At 47.8% G+C, this 14,732-nt stretch overlaps 4 protein-coding genes across 4 annotated transcripts; all 4 read right to left on the bottom strand.

Moving 5' to 3' along the window:
* Positions 1-436: 436 nt before the first annotated feature.
* F5891DRAFT_1046070 (uncharacterized protein) lies at positions 437-1,308 on the bottom strand. Its single transcript, XM_041362276.1, has 2 exons — positions 592-1,308; positions 437-569 (listed from the first exon to the last, which is right to left on the bottom strand). The coding sequence occupies exons 1-2, from the start codon at positions 1,201-1,203 to the stop codon at positions 474-476; spliced, it is 708 nt and encodes a 235-aa protein (XP_041223370.1). The 5' UTR covers positions 1,204-1,308; the 3' UTR covers positions 437-473.
* A 726-nt stretch (positions 1,309-2,034) lies between these two features.
* Positions 2,035-2,869, bottom strand: F5891DRAFT_1129750 (uncharacterized protein; the record flags this gene model as incomplete). Its single annotated transcript, XM_041364434.1, has 2 exons — positions 2,035-2,573; positions 2,623-2,869. The coding sequence occupies 2 exons, from the start codon at positions 2,867-2,869 to the stop codon at positions 2,035-2,037; spliced, it is 786 nt and encodes a 261-aa protein (XP_041223369.1).
* Positions 2,870-4,136: 1,267 nt separating this feature from the next.
* F5891DRAFT_1046061 (PAP2-domain-containing protein) lies at positions 4,137-5,497 on the bottom strand. Its single transcript, XM_041362275.1, has one exon. The coding sequence runs from the start codon at positions 5,488-5,490 to the stop codon at positions 4,261-4,263; it is 1,230 nt and encodes a 409-aa protein (XP_041223368.1). The 5' UTR covers positions 5,491-5,497; the 3' UTR covers positions 4,137-4,260.
* A 3,249-nt stretch (positions 5,498-8,746) lies between these two features.
* Positions 8,747-12,911, bottom strand: F5891DRAFT_1191413 (uncharacterized protein; the record flags this gene model as incomplete). Its single annotated transcript, XM_041367448.1, has 12 exons — positions 8,747-8,908; positions 8,965-9,016; positions 9,075-9,306; positions 9,365-9,499; positions 9,555-9,614; positions 9,672-9,708; positions 10,257-10,804; positions 10,858-11,514; positions 11,567-11,752; positions 11,805-12,439; positions 12,490-12,711; positions 12,772-12,911. The coding sequence occupies 12 exons, from the start codon at positions 12,909-12,911 to the stop codon at positions 8,747-8,749; spliced, it is 3,066 nt and encodes a 1,021-aa protein (XP_041223367.1).
* Between the last annotated feature and the right edge of the window lie 1,821 nt (positions 12,912-14,732).

Below are 14,732 nucleotides of genomic sequence, written 5' to 3'. Positions count from 1 at the left end.
GTTTTAGTGTTTAACTTCCCCGACCCTCCCCGGCCCCACTAATGTTCGTCCCGTTTCGGTGGTCTTCTTCGCTTTCCATCAAGCTCGCAGATAATAATATTGCTATAGCCGGGGATGATATCCAGTGAGAATATTGAACAAGCAAAATATGTGTATGCATAACTCTTGATAGAAATTGGCAATCTTAATTCATTATGAATTAACATGATGTACAGAACCGTGAAAAAATACTCGACAGCTGCGTGCAGCAATCTGAAGGCTACCTTATGAGCTGTGTCACTGCACAAATGTAAAATACATCTTACCACATTATTTATATCGAAGTTCTTCGTTTTATATTTTGTTGTTGCATGATGGATGTATCACGTTCGATTTATATCGAGCTCTATCTCGTTTGTTCTCGATAGGCCTGAACGTTAAACACACAAATACAAAAGAATGGCACCGTGCATGATATTTTTTCTGCATTGAATCTACATGACTGTACGTAGTACTACCACATTTCGGAGGCACGCTGCTTCAACTGCAAGTATATCTACTCGAGCTCTACTGGCTAGACAAGAGATTGGCTTGAATGATATCTTTCGGCACATGATACTGGAGCCACGTCTGGAACACTTCCTCATCGTTCGTGGAAGCGGGACGCAATGGGCCTCCATGCTTGTAAACCATCGCTAAGCACTTCTTTGCAACCTCCCAGGACACACTATGCGATATCGGTGTCCGCAGATTTTTGCTACCTATACCCTTAAACATAAAGTAAACCTTTTTCTTGGCGCATCCAACAGCATTTGACATCAGCCATTCATCCAGTGGTCTGTCCTTACTCAGGAGCCTGCCATCTTCATACCGAAGGCTGACCCAAATGAGGACCCAAATTAACGATTCAACATCATGCTGGTACACGTGTTCGACTTCGTCTGCGGTGGCTTCCGGTGTGAGAAGGTCTAACGACATGAATGGTACCGTTCCTGTGCGTTCGAAGCCTGTGGGATGATCTTGTTTAATCGATGACAAGTCAAAATCGTTCAGGACGCTGATAAATCGACCACCGAAGCGGTATCCCATAATATTACTGGGGCTGACGTTGCGGTGATGGACGCCTCTCTTCCAGAGGACGCGATGGCCTGTCGGAGTAATGGGTGAATGATAGAGAACAAGAAAAGGACACGATGACACTTGCACTTGACGACTTCCCACCATGCGAGGAGGAATTCTTTGTCGCTCAGGGTCGTGATTCGGTCAAGCTTTCGGAGCACGATGATACGTATGACCCGGTTGTCCGTATGGACAATTCCTAGTGCCTTTCTGATTGAGTTCAGTACGGATAATGGTAGCCGGAACCGGAGATCTAACGCACTTGACACTTAGAGTATCGATATGTTCGCTGACAACAATGGAGCCAACTGCGTGTGGGGTGGACTTGAGGTCTGCGGGCAAGCCAACGTTGCCGGAAGGCATGTTTGTCACTGGCGAAGTGGCGTCAACATTATTGGCCATGATGAGGCCTTCCTAGGAAAATGGAAAAGAAAGGTGAACTTTGGAATGAAGAAGACGAGATTGAAGCTCGCTATTTAAGCTAGCGCAGCACTATTGTCGGACATTTCGAGTCAAGGTCCAGAAGTACTGATAGCGGACCGATAGTTCCTAGTCGAATCCAAAGAAGTTGATGAGAGATCCCAAATTCTCGGTTAATTTTGTGGCGCAGTATCACTTCATGAACACGACCTGCCAACACCTGTGATTGATCAAGAGATGTCAAATCGGTATGTGAAATAGGCATGCATTGGAAATACTTCGCCGTTGAACACCTAGTGGGCCTCGCAGGATTTAGGGAGGCGTTCGAACACCCATATAGCCAAAAATTGGCTCCTCGACGTGCGGAGGAGCCGGCTGTCATTGGTGACAATGCAGGAAATAAGTAGCTGAGCCCCAACATAATAACACGCACATGGCGGTCAGTTTGATTGGTCAAAATGATCCACGTTGATTATGAAGGACAAAGCCTATGGAGAAGGAATGTCACGAATCTGCTCACGCCTTAACCAATCTCCCCACTCGGTGCCAAAATAGATTTTCATCAGTCTCCCCTTCCTTCCCCCAAATCCCTCCTTCTCCCTGCACCCATCCCCCAACATCCTCAATCCATCTATGAGATGGGCAGTCCAAACGACATCCATCAAAAACAATACCCCACAACGGTGTCCAAAAACGCTGCCACCACATAACATCCTCCCTCTCGCTAAGCACGTGTTCATAGAATAAAATCTGACCCCCAGGTTTCAGCACCTCCGCAGCCAATGAAGAGATGGTGTATTGTGGCGAGGGGATGGAGCAGAGAGTGAGGACAGATATGAGTGTGTCTACAGGTGGGTGCGGCGCAGGAAGATAGGAAAGGATGGTAGAGATGTTTTCAGCACCACAAGGGAGGATGAGAAGCGTTCCATCATCTTCGTTGTACCCGGCAGCAGAGGCAGTACGGCGCAGCTTTGCATGCATATGCACATTGGGTTCTACAGCTACGTATTTCGTAACTCGCGAATGGTCGAGGTAGTTGACGGTGTGGCCGTATCCTGTGTTTTGTATGAACAGATTATCGTTTCGGTGGTATAAGAGACGCACCTGCACCGAGGTCTAGCACAACGCCATAGGCATGTGGAGTGATGAGCCCTTTTTTGACCGCCCTTCCGGCTTCGTCAGCGCTATCACCACAGAGGTCCCATACATGGGACATGAAAATGCGGGATATTTCAAGTGGTTGGAAGAGTAAGGAGGGAACATGCCAGATTGCTATAATCGTAGGCCAGAGGCCGCAGACGAAGCCAAGACGTAGGTCTGTGACCACTCCGAAGGCTGCATCGAGTCGCATCTCAACTTGAACTGCCGCACGCAATAAGCACTTGATGGTGCAGTTGAGAGAGGCATGGCTAGCACATATATTTATATTTCATTAGGGTACTGGATTGAGAATCAGGATTCGCATGGTTCAGGATCGTGATGAGAAAATGCATGTGGGCCCCGAGCAAGCCGGGCCCGAGCGTTTGAACTTTGCCGTGACGTGCGGCTCCCCGGCGCGTACCAGTCACGTGGTTTTTTGATAATCAAATTTCAAATTTCAAGGGCGACTTGGAAGACATGCAAGCCTGCAAATTTCCTTATGTTTGAGATCTAAGATTCGAGACTCGGACAAAGGATTCAGGTAGGCCACTTGGATGATGTGAATGCCACACTTGCTAGCAGACTTGCATTTATCAGCGTCTTCCCAGATCATCGAGCCTGTCTAAGTTCAGTCTCATTCATGCGTAGCATCCATTCTTTCAAGTTATTGCTGCCTAACGGCCAGTGATTTATTACCGGTTCTCTAATTCTTCATAGAGTAGGTGAGGAAGCTTACTTCAAGTTCTTTCGCCTTGATCCCCTATCCTGTCGTATTCGCACCGAGTCATCTATTCACGCGGTCTTTCAAGACTCCATGTTTATCATCGGGGACATCAAATCAAGGCAAAGTGAAGACGTGCAAGTTATCAAGATCGCGTTGGTTCTATACCCAGGCGCTGGTGCGTTGTTCTCTACTTTCGCCAGATGTCTTAGTATCAGACCTTACTCATCATCTATATTCTAATGAGCTACAATAAAGCCATCACGATGCACTGCGCACATCGATCCGAGTCGAATGCATATCACAACAATATGCATCAATATGGATATCTTGATCGTGTGGCACACGCACGATATCCCTCCCCCTCAGCTCTCTCATCGGCCCATGCATGTATATCTTGTCCATCTACCCATCATAATCAGAGCCAGTGTTACCGTCGACTGTTAGGGTCGTCGGTGCGTGAGTCGTAGCTTCAACGTCATACACGCCACACTCTTTCACCCAGGTCCACCCCTCTGCGCGTATCGCAACAATGCGGCACGGGTGTTCGTCGGTGCATCGCGATTGGTATCTACGCAGATTGAACCCTGGGTTCATTCCAGGCGTTTAGGACGCGCACGCTCACCATTCTCTCATTTGCAAACCAGAAACGAAACGGGGGCAGTCGATCCGCAATCAAGTCTGCGCTGGAGTAAATGTCCGTCGAGCTGTAGAGGAGTGTTAGCGTTGGAAACCTTATTCTTTACATGTGGTTATGATTTATGTTGAATTAAACAGTTTTTATGAAATTGAGATGGGACTATGTAATGCAGATTTAGAATCGCACAAGAATCTAGCAATCATAACCCGGGTATATGCAAGAAAACCATCCATCTAACCGACTACCTCCTACTTTCAGGCGGGAACACGAACCCAACACCGGTGACGGGGCTCCAACCCTCCTCCCCGGCTCTTTCATCAGGTCTGATGAGGCTCGCGATACTAGCTGTATGCCTATGTCCTCTCCCCTTCCCCTTTGCAGGATTCGGCGACCGGTAGGCAATAGGCGTCTCTTCCTCATCGCTGAGCGTCCAATCGCTCGCAAACTCGTCTGCGCCCACACCGCCCCTCCTCGATTCGAGATCGTATCTCTCGTACTTGTCCCCAGCAACATTAACACTCCCATTGCGCAGCTCCTCGGGGACGAAAAAGTAGAAACAGGCGGTGGCAAGACAGGCACCGCCCACGACATCAATGAGATAGTGATGGCTAAGATACATGGTACTCCAATAGAGGACGGCTGCGTAAGCCCAAGCCCATTTCGCATACTGGGGCCACAAGGCGGTGATGAATAGTGCTTCGAGAGTGGCCCATGCGGCATGCAAACTGGGGAATGCACCAAATACGAGGGGCGAGCTAGCAAAAGTGCGTTTGTAGCCATCTCCACCGAACAGGTCGTCGATGCGGCCTAAGCCGCCTGCGGATCCGGGTGTGCCGTATGCTGCGGGTGTAAGGCCGTATATGATTTCGTACCAGGGTGCTGCGCAAGGGAGGACTATTTGGGCAAATACGCCTATACAGTTTTGATAGCCAAAGGCTTTTGCGAATACGGGGAGAGTGGGTGGGCGGAAGAGCCAGAGGAGAGCAGCGAGGACGAGGGGGAATGTGTAGTGGATAACGCCGTATGGGAGCCAAGCGATGATATCGAGGACTGGGTGTGTGAAGTGAGTGAGGATATCGCTTATGTTTGCACCGTAGAGGACGGATTCGAGAGTTGGGAGGAGGACGACGTGGACTGCGGGGCGGTGGTCTGCGGGTAAGAATTGGTTTGAGTAGAACATGAGAACCCATGAAAATACGGGTGTTGCAGGTATAAAGAATTGAGAAGTGAATGGGATGAGTAGGGCGATTGCATATAAGATTGGTATTGCTAATTTGTAGGGGAATGGAGGGACTTGCATGAGAGCGAGCCAGAAGAAAGCAGAAAGTATGTGAAGGATGTAAATCGAGTCTTTGATGGTGAATTTGTATGCACGGAACTTCTTCACTGTATCCCAAGGTGAAAATGACTTGTCAAGTCTATTCACCCCAGCTACAAGCCCGTTCACTGTGGCCCGCAACACTGGTCTCATGGTAAAGGATGAATGCCGTGGGAATAAAATCATTCTAAACATCGAGTTCATCATATAGATCACGAGACGTTTCGCAGATAATTCTAAGCCTTAGCAAGCATACAGCACTACTACTTCTATACATCCTCCGAATCACCAAATAAATACTACAACGAAATTCCGAACAACCGTGGTTGATCATTTGGGTCGCCGTGCTAAACATCTCCACCAGTCAACACACCTTCGCCCGGAGTCAACGCATCCGAGCCGCCACCAGCCTGGAAATGGATGGACGTCATGCGTGTACCCTCGTCGGACCTGGCCACGAGCTCAGCATGATATTTGCGAATGCTGAGGATCAGACGCGGTCCCAGCACAAACATCTGCAACGCTTGTACAACTCCGAGAACACCGGTATAAAGCGTACTTCCCACAGACGATGAAAACTGTAGAAATGATGATGAGCGGACAGACATGGATGCTTAGTCGCAGATTAGCGCACCGTGATATTTGCAGACAGCGAGCCCAGGGTGAAGCAAGCTACAGTAGCAAATCTAACACATGTGGAACTTCAGTGAAACAAGACAATAACATCCAAACCACCAAACTCACGCTACAAAGTAAAATGCGTGACTTTGAATTAATATTATAAAACAGTCCCCAATGGTCGACCCTGTCGGAGATTGTCGCAGCTCACGCAAGTGTTTTATGACAATCCAGACTGCAAGAATGAAGGCGAGGATCTCCCATATAGCGGTAGATATCAAACTCTCGTAACTCAGATCCAACCGGTCTGAGAAATCATCTATAGTAAGACACATATGGTAGCCCAAAGCGATGAATTCCCCTGGTATTTGTCCGTGAGTCTAACGTTCTCGAGGGTTTTATCGATAATGAAGGCTTACCCGCTGAAACACCGGCGTGTCCCACGACTGTCATAACGCCGGAGGAGATCGTGGAAGCCAGCAAGACTACAATGAGAAAGACGAGCATCTTTTTGGATCGTCCATACATCGCATATATCTGGATCATTATGATGACTTGCGTGATATTTCAGTCAAATCAGTATCGATAAGGTACCGCAGGTGAGCTCACCGCCCAGCATAGCATTGACAACGACAGGCATCCATATCCACATGAAGTAAACGATAGAGCCTGAAAATCAAATTTACTGATGTGCATTGGTGGACTCGATACTTCAAATGAACTTACAGCTGTTGCAGTCGTTATGTTTAAAATGACAAGGCGGCTGAGAATATCACTCACTCCTGTGTAGGAGTGCAGTCAGTAATTAAATGGGAATGGCGGTCATGGGTGCAGAACACCCACTACGTCTGTCATCGGGACTGGGAGACCAACTACATTGCCGGGGCCGGTTAGAAGAGATGAATAGTATATTTGAGGGGATACATGCTTGGTATGGTGATCCTAATTGCAAGGTATGATTTATTAGTACAGTGCAATGTCGACTTGTCATCCTTGCAAACTCACACAGAATATAGTACTCCGATGTAGCGCACCTAGCATATGTTGAAGTCGACTCAGCACAACATGTCGACTGTGTTCATAGCACAACATACACAGAGATAAAGAACGGTCATGAAGGATCTGCGTTGCCTCTGCTCCGATTCAACTGCATTATCCAGCTTTCTTCTAATATAGGGCCTTGCTTACCCAGATCAGTTCGAACTGTTAAATCATCTTAGTGAGACGCAGCTGCGCTGATGACGTCAACTTACCTCTTGTCCGAATGTTAATGCTTGAATGCCGTATAGATATTAATGATACCTCGGAAGGTATTGTTTTGCTCACCCCAATCATATACCACCGTGGTAAAAGATACAACTGCAAAACCAGTACCAGTCAATGAGGCTGATAGTGAGACGTCACCATCTTCATCCAACTTGCTCTCTACTGACCTGCAAAATAGCTGAGAAATTTACCATTACTGATCCACGGCAACCAAGTGGGATCATTTAAGACTACGGTCATATCTGGATGGGGCGGATGGGGTTTATGCAGACACACCACCATCCAGCGCTTTTATAGCGGCCAGTCTGGATATCCGTCCTTCGAATAAAAATCTTGATTGATTGCACAGACTATTCTCGATGAAACAATTAGAACGGATAAGCAGTTTCATAATCAGAAGCCCTTGATCGAAGCAAAGTGCATGTTTGGAAGGTTTTGGGTTTGAATGATACGTGCGAAATATTTGAAGGCGCTGAAAATCAGTCGGCGAAGTGATATGTTCCAAATCTAGTGCTGTCAAACTACCACATTCTGGTCATCTCCATCAGTGGTCGTCTAACGATACCTAACATAGACTAACTGCAGAGCCTCGTTACGTGAAAGAACCTATTGATGAAGGAATGTGTTCTAATGCTGTTCTGCACGTTCTGCACTTCCATCAGCACATGATCATCTAATCGCTAGCGTTTACTGCAGGGTAAGTTCATTCGGATAGCTAGGAGATCATTATTCTGTTGCACCGTCCAATCATAACGCAGCAACGTACCACAGTCTAAAATGTGCACACCCAATGCACAGTAGGCGTCCACAGCCTGGACGCTAGTAACACCTAGAACTCCTCAATGAGATCCGTCAAGGGTGTTCAGACTGCTAGCTCTCGATTAGTCTAATGTCGCATGGGTCGCACCGGTATGAGGAGCTTCATCATACGACCACACTGCCGTTGATGTGATGCAGGCCTGCGATGCGATGTCGGCTCCCTCTCCATGCTCTGATGATCAAGAAAAATGGTGTGCTGTTCTGATATATTAGTTGCGCCCATGAGACGATGATGTGAAGAGATGAAAATGAACTACACCAGCGGCTCAAGAGCATAGATAAGAACGGGCAGTGTGTTCAATCATCATGTATCAGCGCGCAGCCTGCGAACTGCTAATACCAACAAGTATCTCTCCTTGCCCCATCCTGTGATAACGTACTAGTAGTGATGTATCAGAGGGTTCTTTGCTTAAGCAAAGATAAGCCATTTTTGACCTATCTGCTTCGTTGACGCTATTGAGGTCCGATATTGGAGTAGCTGAGGATGTCGCTTATGTTTGCACTGTAGAGGACAGAAGAGAGCAGAAAGTATGCAACTGAGTGCGCAAACCGTGAGAACAAAACATTGTAAGATGTTTCGTATAGGTCACAGGTGGGCAGACAATTCTAATATTTAATAGTAATCCAAGTGACTGTAGTTAAAGTTGATCGTCGATAATTTGAATGGCTGTGCTAAACATCGCCAGATTCGCCACCAGCCTGGAAATCAATAGACATCATGCTTATTCCTTCGTCGGACACTGGCCACGAGCTTAGCATGATATTCGCGAACGCTGAGGATGAGACGTGGGCCCAGCACAAACATCTGCAACACCTGGCCAATTCCGAGAACACCGACATAAACAGCACTTCCCACAGACGATGAATACTGTTAAAATGATGATGAGCGGACACATGCAGATACTTAGTCGCATATCAACGCACCCTAATATATGTAGACAGTAAGCCTAGGCTGAAGCAAGCTACAATAGCAAAACTAGCACATGCAGAACTTCAGTCAAACAAGATAATGACATCCAAATCACCAAACTCACACTGCAAAGTAAAATGCGTGACTTTGAATCAACACCGTAAAACAGTCCCCGATGGTCGATCCTGTCGGAGATTGTCGCAGCTGATGGAAGTGTCTTATGACAATCCAGACTGCAAGAATGAAGGCGAGGATCTCCCATATAGTGGTGGGTATCAAAGTCTCGTTATTCAGGTCTTTCTGGTTTGTGTCAAATTCACCAAGACATGCATGGTAGCCAAAAAGGACGAGTTCCTCTGGTATCTGTCCATGAGTCTTACGTGCTTCAGGATTTCATCAATAATTAATGCTCACCTGCTGAGACACCAACATTTCCTATTGCTGTCATAACACCGGATGCGATCGTGGAAGACAACAAGACTACAACGAGAAAGACGAGCATCTTTTTAGGTCGTCCATACATTGCATATATCCGAATCATCATGATGACTTGCATAATATTTCAGTCAAGTCAGTATCAGGAGAGTACCGCAGGTGAGCTCACCCCCCAACATAGCATTGACGACAATAGGTATCCATGCCGATATGAAGTAAATGATAAGGCCTGAAAACAAAATTTACTGATGTGCATCGATGGACTTGATGCCTCGCATGAACTTACAGCTGTTGAAGTCGTCATGTTCAACGTAATAAGGCGACTGAGAATATCACTCACTCCTGCGCAGGAGTGCAGTCAGTAATCGAATGGGAATATCAGTCATCGATGCAGAATACCCACTGCGTCTGTTATCGAGAATGGGAGATTCCCTACAAGCCGTCAGTGAGAATAAACGAGCGTAGTGTATCTTGGGATACATACATAATATGATGATCCTAATTGTGAGATATGGTTGTCAGTGAACGTAGCACAATGTTCGTTCTACATTCAATCTAGTGACAAGATAGCCTGAGTATATAACAGAACATTCCGGAGGCATCCTGCCTCAACTACAACATAAGCGCACGCGAGACACACGCAGGTGGACGCCGCGCTCCAAGTCATCATAAGATTATATATTGTGGAGATTAGCCTGAACGTTGAACGTTTTACCTCGAGTTTGAACACGCAAATACCAAAGAATCATTGGCACCGTGCACGATGCAGATGTTTGTTCCATACAGCAAATCTACAACATAGTATGTAATATCACCGCTGCCTCAACTGCAAGCATACCTAATCTCAAAGAGAAATTTTGTGTTGGAGTACTTTCTGGAGTATGTGGTGCTGGAGCAACATCTCGAATACTTCATCATCCGCTGGAATGGGCGTGGATGGGATCTGAAATGTCATGATCACCTGTAAGAATTCAAAGGCAACTTTGAAATTTTCTTTGTGCGATCGCGTTGGACGCATCGTAGACAGCATTACAAAAAAAAATGCTTTTTTGTAGAAGCATCCAATGGCACCCGTTGTCAGCCAGTCATCCAATGGTCTGCGCTTCCTGAGAAGCTTGCCCCCTTTATACCGAAGGCAGATCCACGTGAGAACCCAGATGAACGATTCAGCATCATGACGGTACACGTGCTCGACTCGTCCGGCTCCTGGCATGAGAATGTTCAACGCCATGAACGGTACCGTTCCTCTGCGCTCGAAGCCCTTGGGAGAGCCTCGAATCCAGGACAAAGACTCTTTGATCAACGATAAGTCGAAATCATTCAGGACGCCCATAAATCGACCGCGTAAGCGGTATCCCATGAGACTGTTGGGACTGACGTCGCGGTGATGCACTCCCCTCTTCCAGAGCGCACGATGGCCTGTAGCAGTGGTGAGTGGATGATAAACAGCATGAGAAGGATAGGTCACTTACATTTGACGACTTCCCACCATGCGAGGAGGAACTCCTCACCGCTCAGTGTTGTGATTGGGTGAAGCTTTCTGAACACGGTGATGTATAGGACCCGGCTGCCCGCATCGTCGATTCCTAGTGCATTTCTGATTATCGCTGTGGATGTATCTTCAAACTTGCGGAACCAGACCATCTCTGGAACATGGCCCAGCACATCAAGATCACCCTTCGCAATCTTGTAGACCTCTTCGAGGATCTCGGGCTCGCTCTGGTGTGCCTCTTCTGGCCAAAAGAGCCTGGCAACCAATTTGGTGGATTCATTGAGAGAATGGGAACGCCGCGGCAGAGCCGACAGCGCCTTGCTCCTCACGGGAACGACAGCGGTTGCACGCCCCCTGAAATGAGTCATGGGCTTCTCAGACCTGAAATCCAGTGTAAGGTCGATGCGCTTCCTCTTATCCCGGTCGTCCTTGTTCGTGTCGTCCTCGTACTCGACGATAATCTCACCTTCATATCCAGGTTCAGGTTCGAACAACGGGTGGAGGCCCCACTGTTTGTACCCCATGCGCTGCATGATGAAGAGTAAGACCACAAAGCGTGGAAGGTCCTGAACGAAGTTGATGCCAGCGCATGGAATCGTATCCCGACGATCGAACCAACAGAGATAAATGATGTCGTCTGTAATGAGCAATTAGTTCGACGGCAGGACAACTGCGTAGCGTCCACTTACTGTTGACTATAAACGAGATGACGTGCTGGCGCGCCGTGTGAGCCGCGAACATCTCCTCAACATACAAATGATTCTGGATGACAGGATCTTCGTTCTGCCAGAATCGTTTGCTGGTGGATGACCCACTTGAGCCGAAATGATTGGAGCTACGCTTGTTGCTTCTGATTCGATCGGATATATTTTGTACTGCATTGCACATGTCAAAAGAAGCAGCGGAGATACAAGCTGGACGGCTTACGTTCGTTCGAGGTCTCGCAGGAGGTCTGAGCAGTACCAGTGGCAGACGTCGAGTCTGTTGACTGAGAAGACGTGTCCGTGTCCGTGTCCGTGTCCGTGTACGTGTCCATGTCAGTGTCCGCGTCAGTGTCCGTGTCAGTGTCAGTGTCAGTGTCAGTGTCAGTGTCAGTGTCCGTGTCCGTGTCCGTGTCCGTGTCCGTGTCCGGCATATATTCCATGTACATGACATTAGGAACCACGTAGTCCTTAGTGTAAGCAGACGGCGGATGAGGCAGACGCGTCTTCGGGCGTTTGAACTCAAATGTCGTTCGGACATCCACCCACTGGAAGTTCTCATGGTCTTTGGTGGGCGCCTTGCACGCAGACCGGTAAACATCTTTGGAATTTCCCTCCGGTATGATATCCGCGGCGGTCTGGTGAGAAACGACGACGATGTCCGGCTTGCGGCTGGACTTCTCGCCTTGATGTTTTTGGTGTATGAACGATGGATCATTCACATGAAAAACGATGTTGGTTTCATCGTCGTTTTGAAAAGCAGGTATTCCAGCTACGTCCACCTTCCTCAGTTCACGAAGTGCAAGGTTGGCAGCCTCGACGAATTCAGAGTAAGACGGGGTTTCGCTCTCGATATTACAACTTGATGATAATGTTAGTCTTATTTCGTGTTCCTTGAAATGCTGGCTTACAAATTAGTCAAGTGTTGCTTGATCTTCTGCGCCACACCTGGCCCATTGCAGAGGGGCAAGACAGCCTCGAGGGAAGTATCGAGTAACGTAGACTTCTGACCGGGGGGAAGGGATTGGGCAGGATCTACACACATTTCAAGGAGCCGCTGCAGCATTTCGTCTGCCCCACATGGCTTGAAATTCCTGCCGTCGTGCGTGGTCCATGGACGAACATCACTGACGCTGCATGAATAACAAAGTTCAGTATGGATAACAGTGACTGGAACACAAAATCTGACGTACTTGACGCTTAGAGTATCGGTGTGTTCGCTGACAACAGCGGAGCCGATTGCGTGTGGGGTGGACTTGAGGTCGGCAGGCAAGCCAGAGTTGCGGAGAGGTGTGTTTGTCACTGGTGCAGTGGCGCCAGCACTATTGACCATGACGAGGCCTTCCTAGGAAGATGTTGGAAAGAAGGTGAACTTTGGGAACAAGACGATGCTTTTTGAAGGAGCGTAGCACGATCGTCGGACATTTCGAATCAAGGTCAGCAGCCCTGATAATAATATAGATAGTGGACTGATAGCCATTTTATTTTTTGAGGGTTTTTTTTGACGCTCTGCACATCGTAAAGTCTCGCAAAAGAATTCTGCTGATCGGAGACTGGAGTGGGCGTTGAAGAACTTAAAAGCTTAATAGGCCGTTTCCCACCGCTTGCATTTACATATGAGGGACATCGCCGAATGTCTTCTATAGGTAAACATAAGAATAATCAATTTAAGAATGAGATCTGATGGCGGTCCTATTAGATATCTGTGGCACTCTGTCCCCGAACAACCCATGGGCCGCAATCTTTCCCTGTGGTTGAAAGAGGACCCAGGAAACGCTCCTCAAAATCACTCATCCTCAAAATTCAAATGGTTGCTGTTGTCTTTTGCAAGTCTTTTGCACGCATCAGGTACGGTTTCCTTTGCAAAAGTCGCGCCACAGGTGGTCATTGATCCAAATCCGCAAACGAGTGGCGTGTGGGCATCGAAGGACAATATGTGGACCGATTGCCCAACTGTCAACTTGCGGCCCCCATTCATCTCCATTTTGATTTTCAAATTAGAAACTTCTGAAGTTCTGTATCGCCGACCTTTTTGGACGACAAGTCGCTTAACACGCGAATAAATGACTCGGTGACTCGGAGGAATCAGATTCTGACGGTTCTCTCAGATGAGTCTCCGAGTCTATCTGCCTCCAACTGTGCTTCTATTCTCTGGGATGGACATCGTAAAGTTGGACCCCCGCTACTCCCCTGGTATCGCCCCAGGGACTAGAATCAGGTAGAATCACACATTCGATAGTCGGTGAGTCAAGGTCGCCTCGAAGATCAAGGGTCTAATACGATAGCGCACCGCGAAATTTTAAAATACGATTCTCGGGCGCGATGTATAGGATAACCGAGGTTCATATGGCCCAAGTTTACCAAGCCTATGGAGAGGGAATGACACAAGTCTGCTGACGCCTCAACAGAGCTTCCCACTCAATGCCAAAACAGACGTTCTTCGGTCTCCCTTTCCTTATCCCAAATACTTCTTTCTCCCTGCACCCATCCCCTCGCATCTTCAATCCACCGATGGGATGTGCGATCCAGACGACATCCATAAAAAACAATACTCTACAACAGCGTCCAAAACGCTGCCACCACATAACATCCGTCATCACGCTAAGCACGTATTCACAGAACAACATCCCCCCAGGTTTCAGCACCTCTGTGACCCGTACGGAGATGATAGAATGTAGCGAGGGATTGTGACGACAGACATGGGCATATCTACAGGCGGGTACGGAACAAGAAGATAGGAAAGAATGGTAGAGATGTTTTCAGTGCCGCCGCGAGGGAGGATAAGAAGCGTTCTAGCGTCTTTGCTGTACCCAGGCAGTACGGCCAGTTCACATGTATGTGCACGTCAGGCTCTACAGCTAAGTATTTAGTAACACACAAATGGTCGAGGTAATTGACGGTGTGGTTTTGTTCTGTCTTTTGCAGTAACAGATTGTCATTTCGGCGGAGGAAGAGACACGCCTGCACCGAGGTCTAGCATAAAGCCATAGGCATGGGGAGTGATGAGCTCTTTTTTGACCTCACTTCCGACTTCGTTAACAATATTAGCACGGAGGTCCGATACTGAAGTGGGTGAGGATGTCGGATATATTTGCACTGTAAAGGACGGATCCTAAGGTTGAGAGGACGACGACGTGGACTGTGGGCAGGGATT

Source organism: Suillus fuscotomentosus (genome assembly GCF_016647785.1).
Source record: "Suillus fuscotomentosus strain FC203 chromosome Unknown F5891scaffold_43, whole genome shotgun sequence".
NCBI classification, from domain to species: Eukaryota; Fungi; Basidiomycota; class Agaricomycetes; order Boletales; family Suillaceae; genus Suillus; species Suillus fuscotomentosus.
This window is presented reverse-complemented; position numbering and strand designations above follow the sequence as displayed.

What these genes read in the sequence shown, in the direction of transcription:
- F5891DRAFT_1046061 (XM_041362275.1), bottom strand. Translation starts at nt 5,490, where the DNA reads ATGAGACCAGTGTTGCGGGCCACAGTGAACGGGCTTGTAGCTGGGGTG.
- F5891DRAFT_1046070 (XM_041362276.1), bottom strand. Translation starts at nt 1,203, where the DNA reads ATGGTGGGAAGTCGTCAAGTGCAAGTGTCATCGTGTCCTTTTCTTGTT.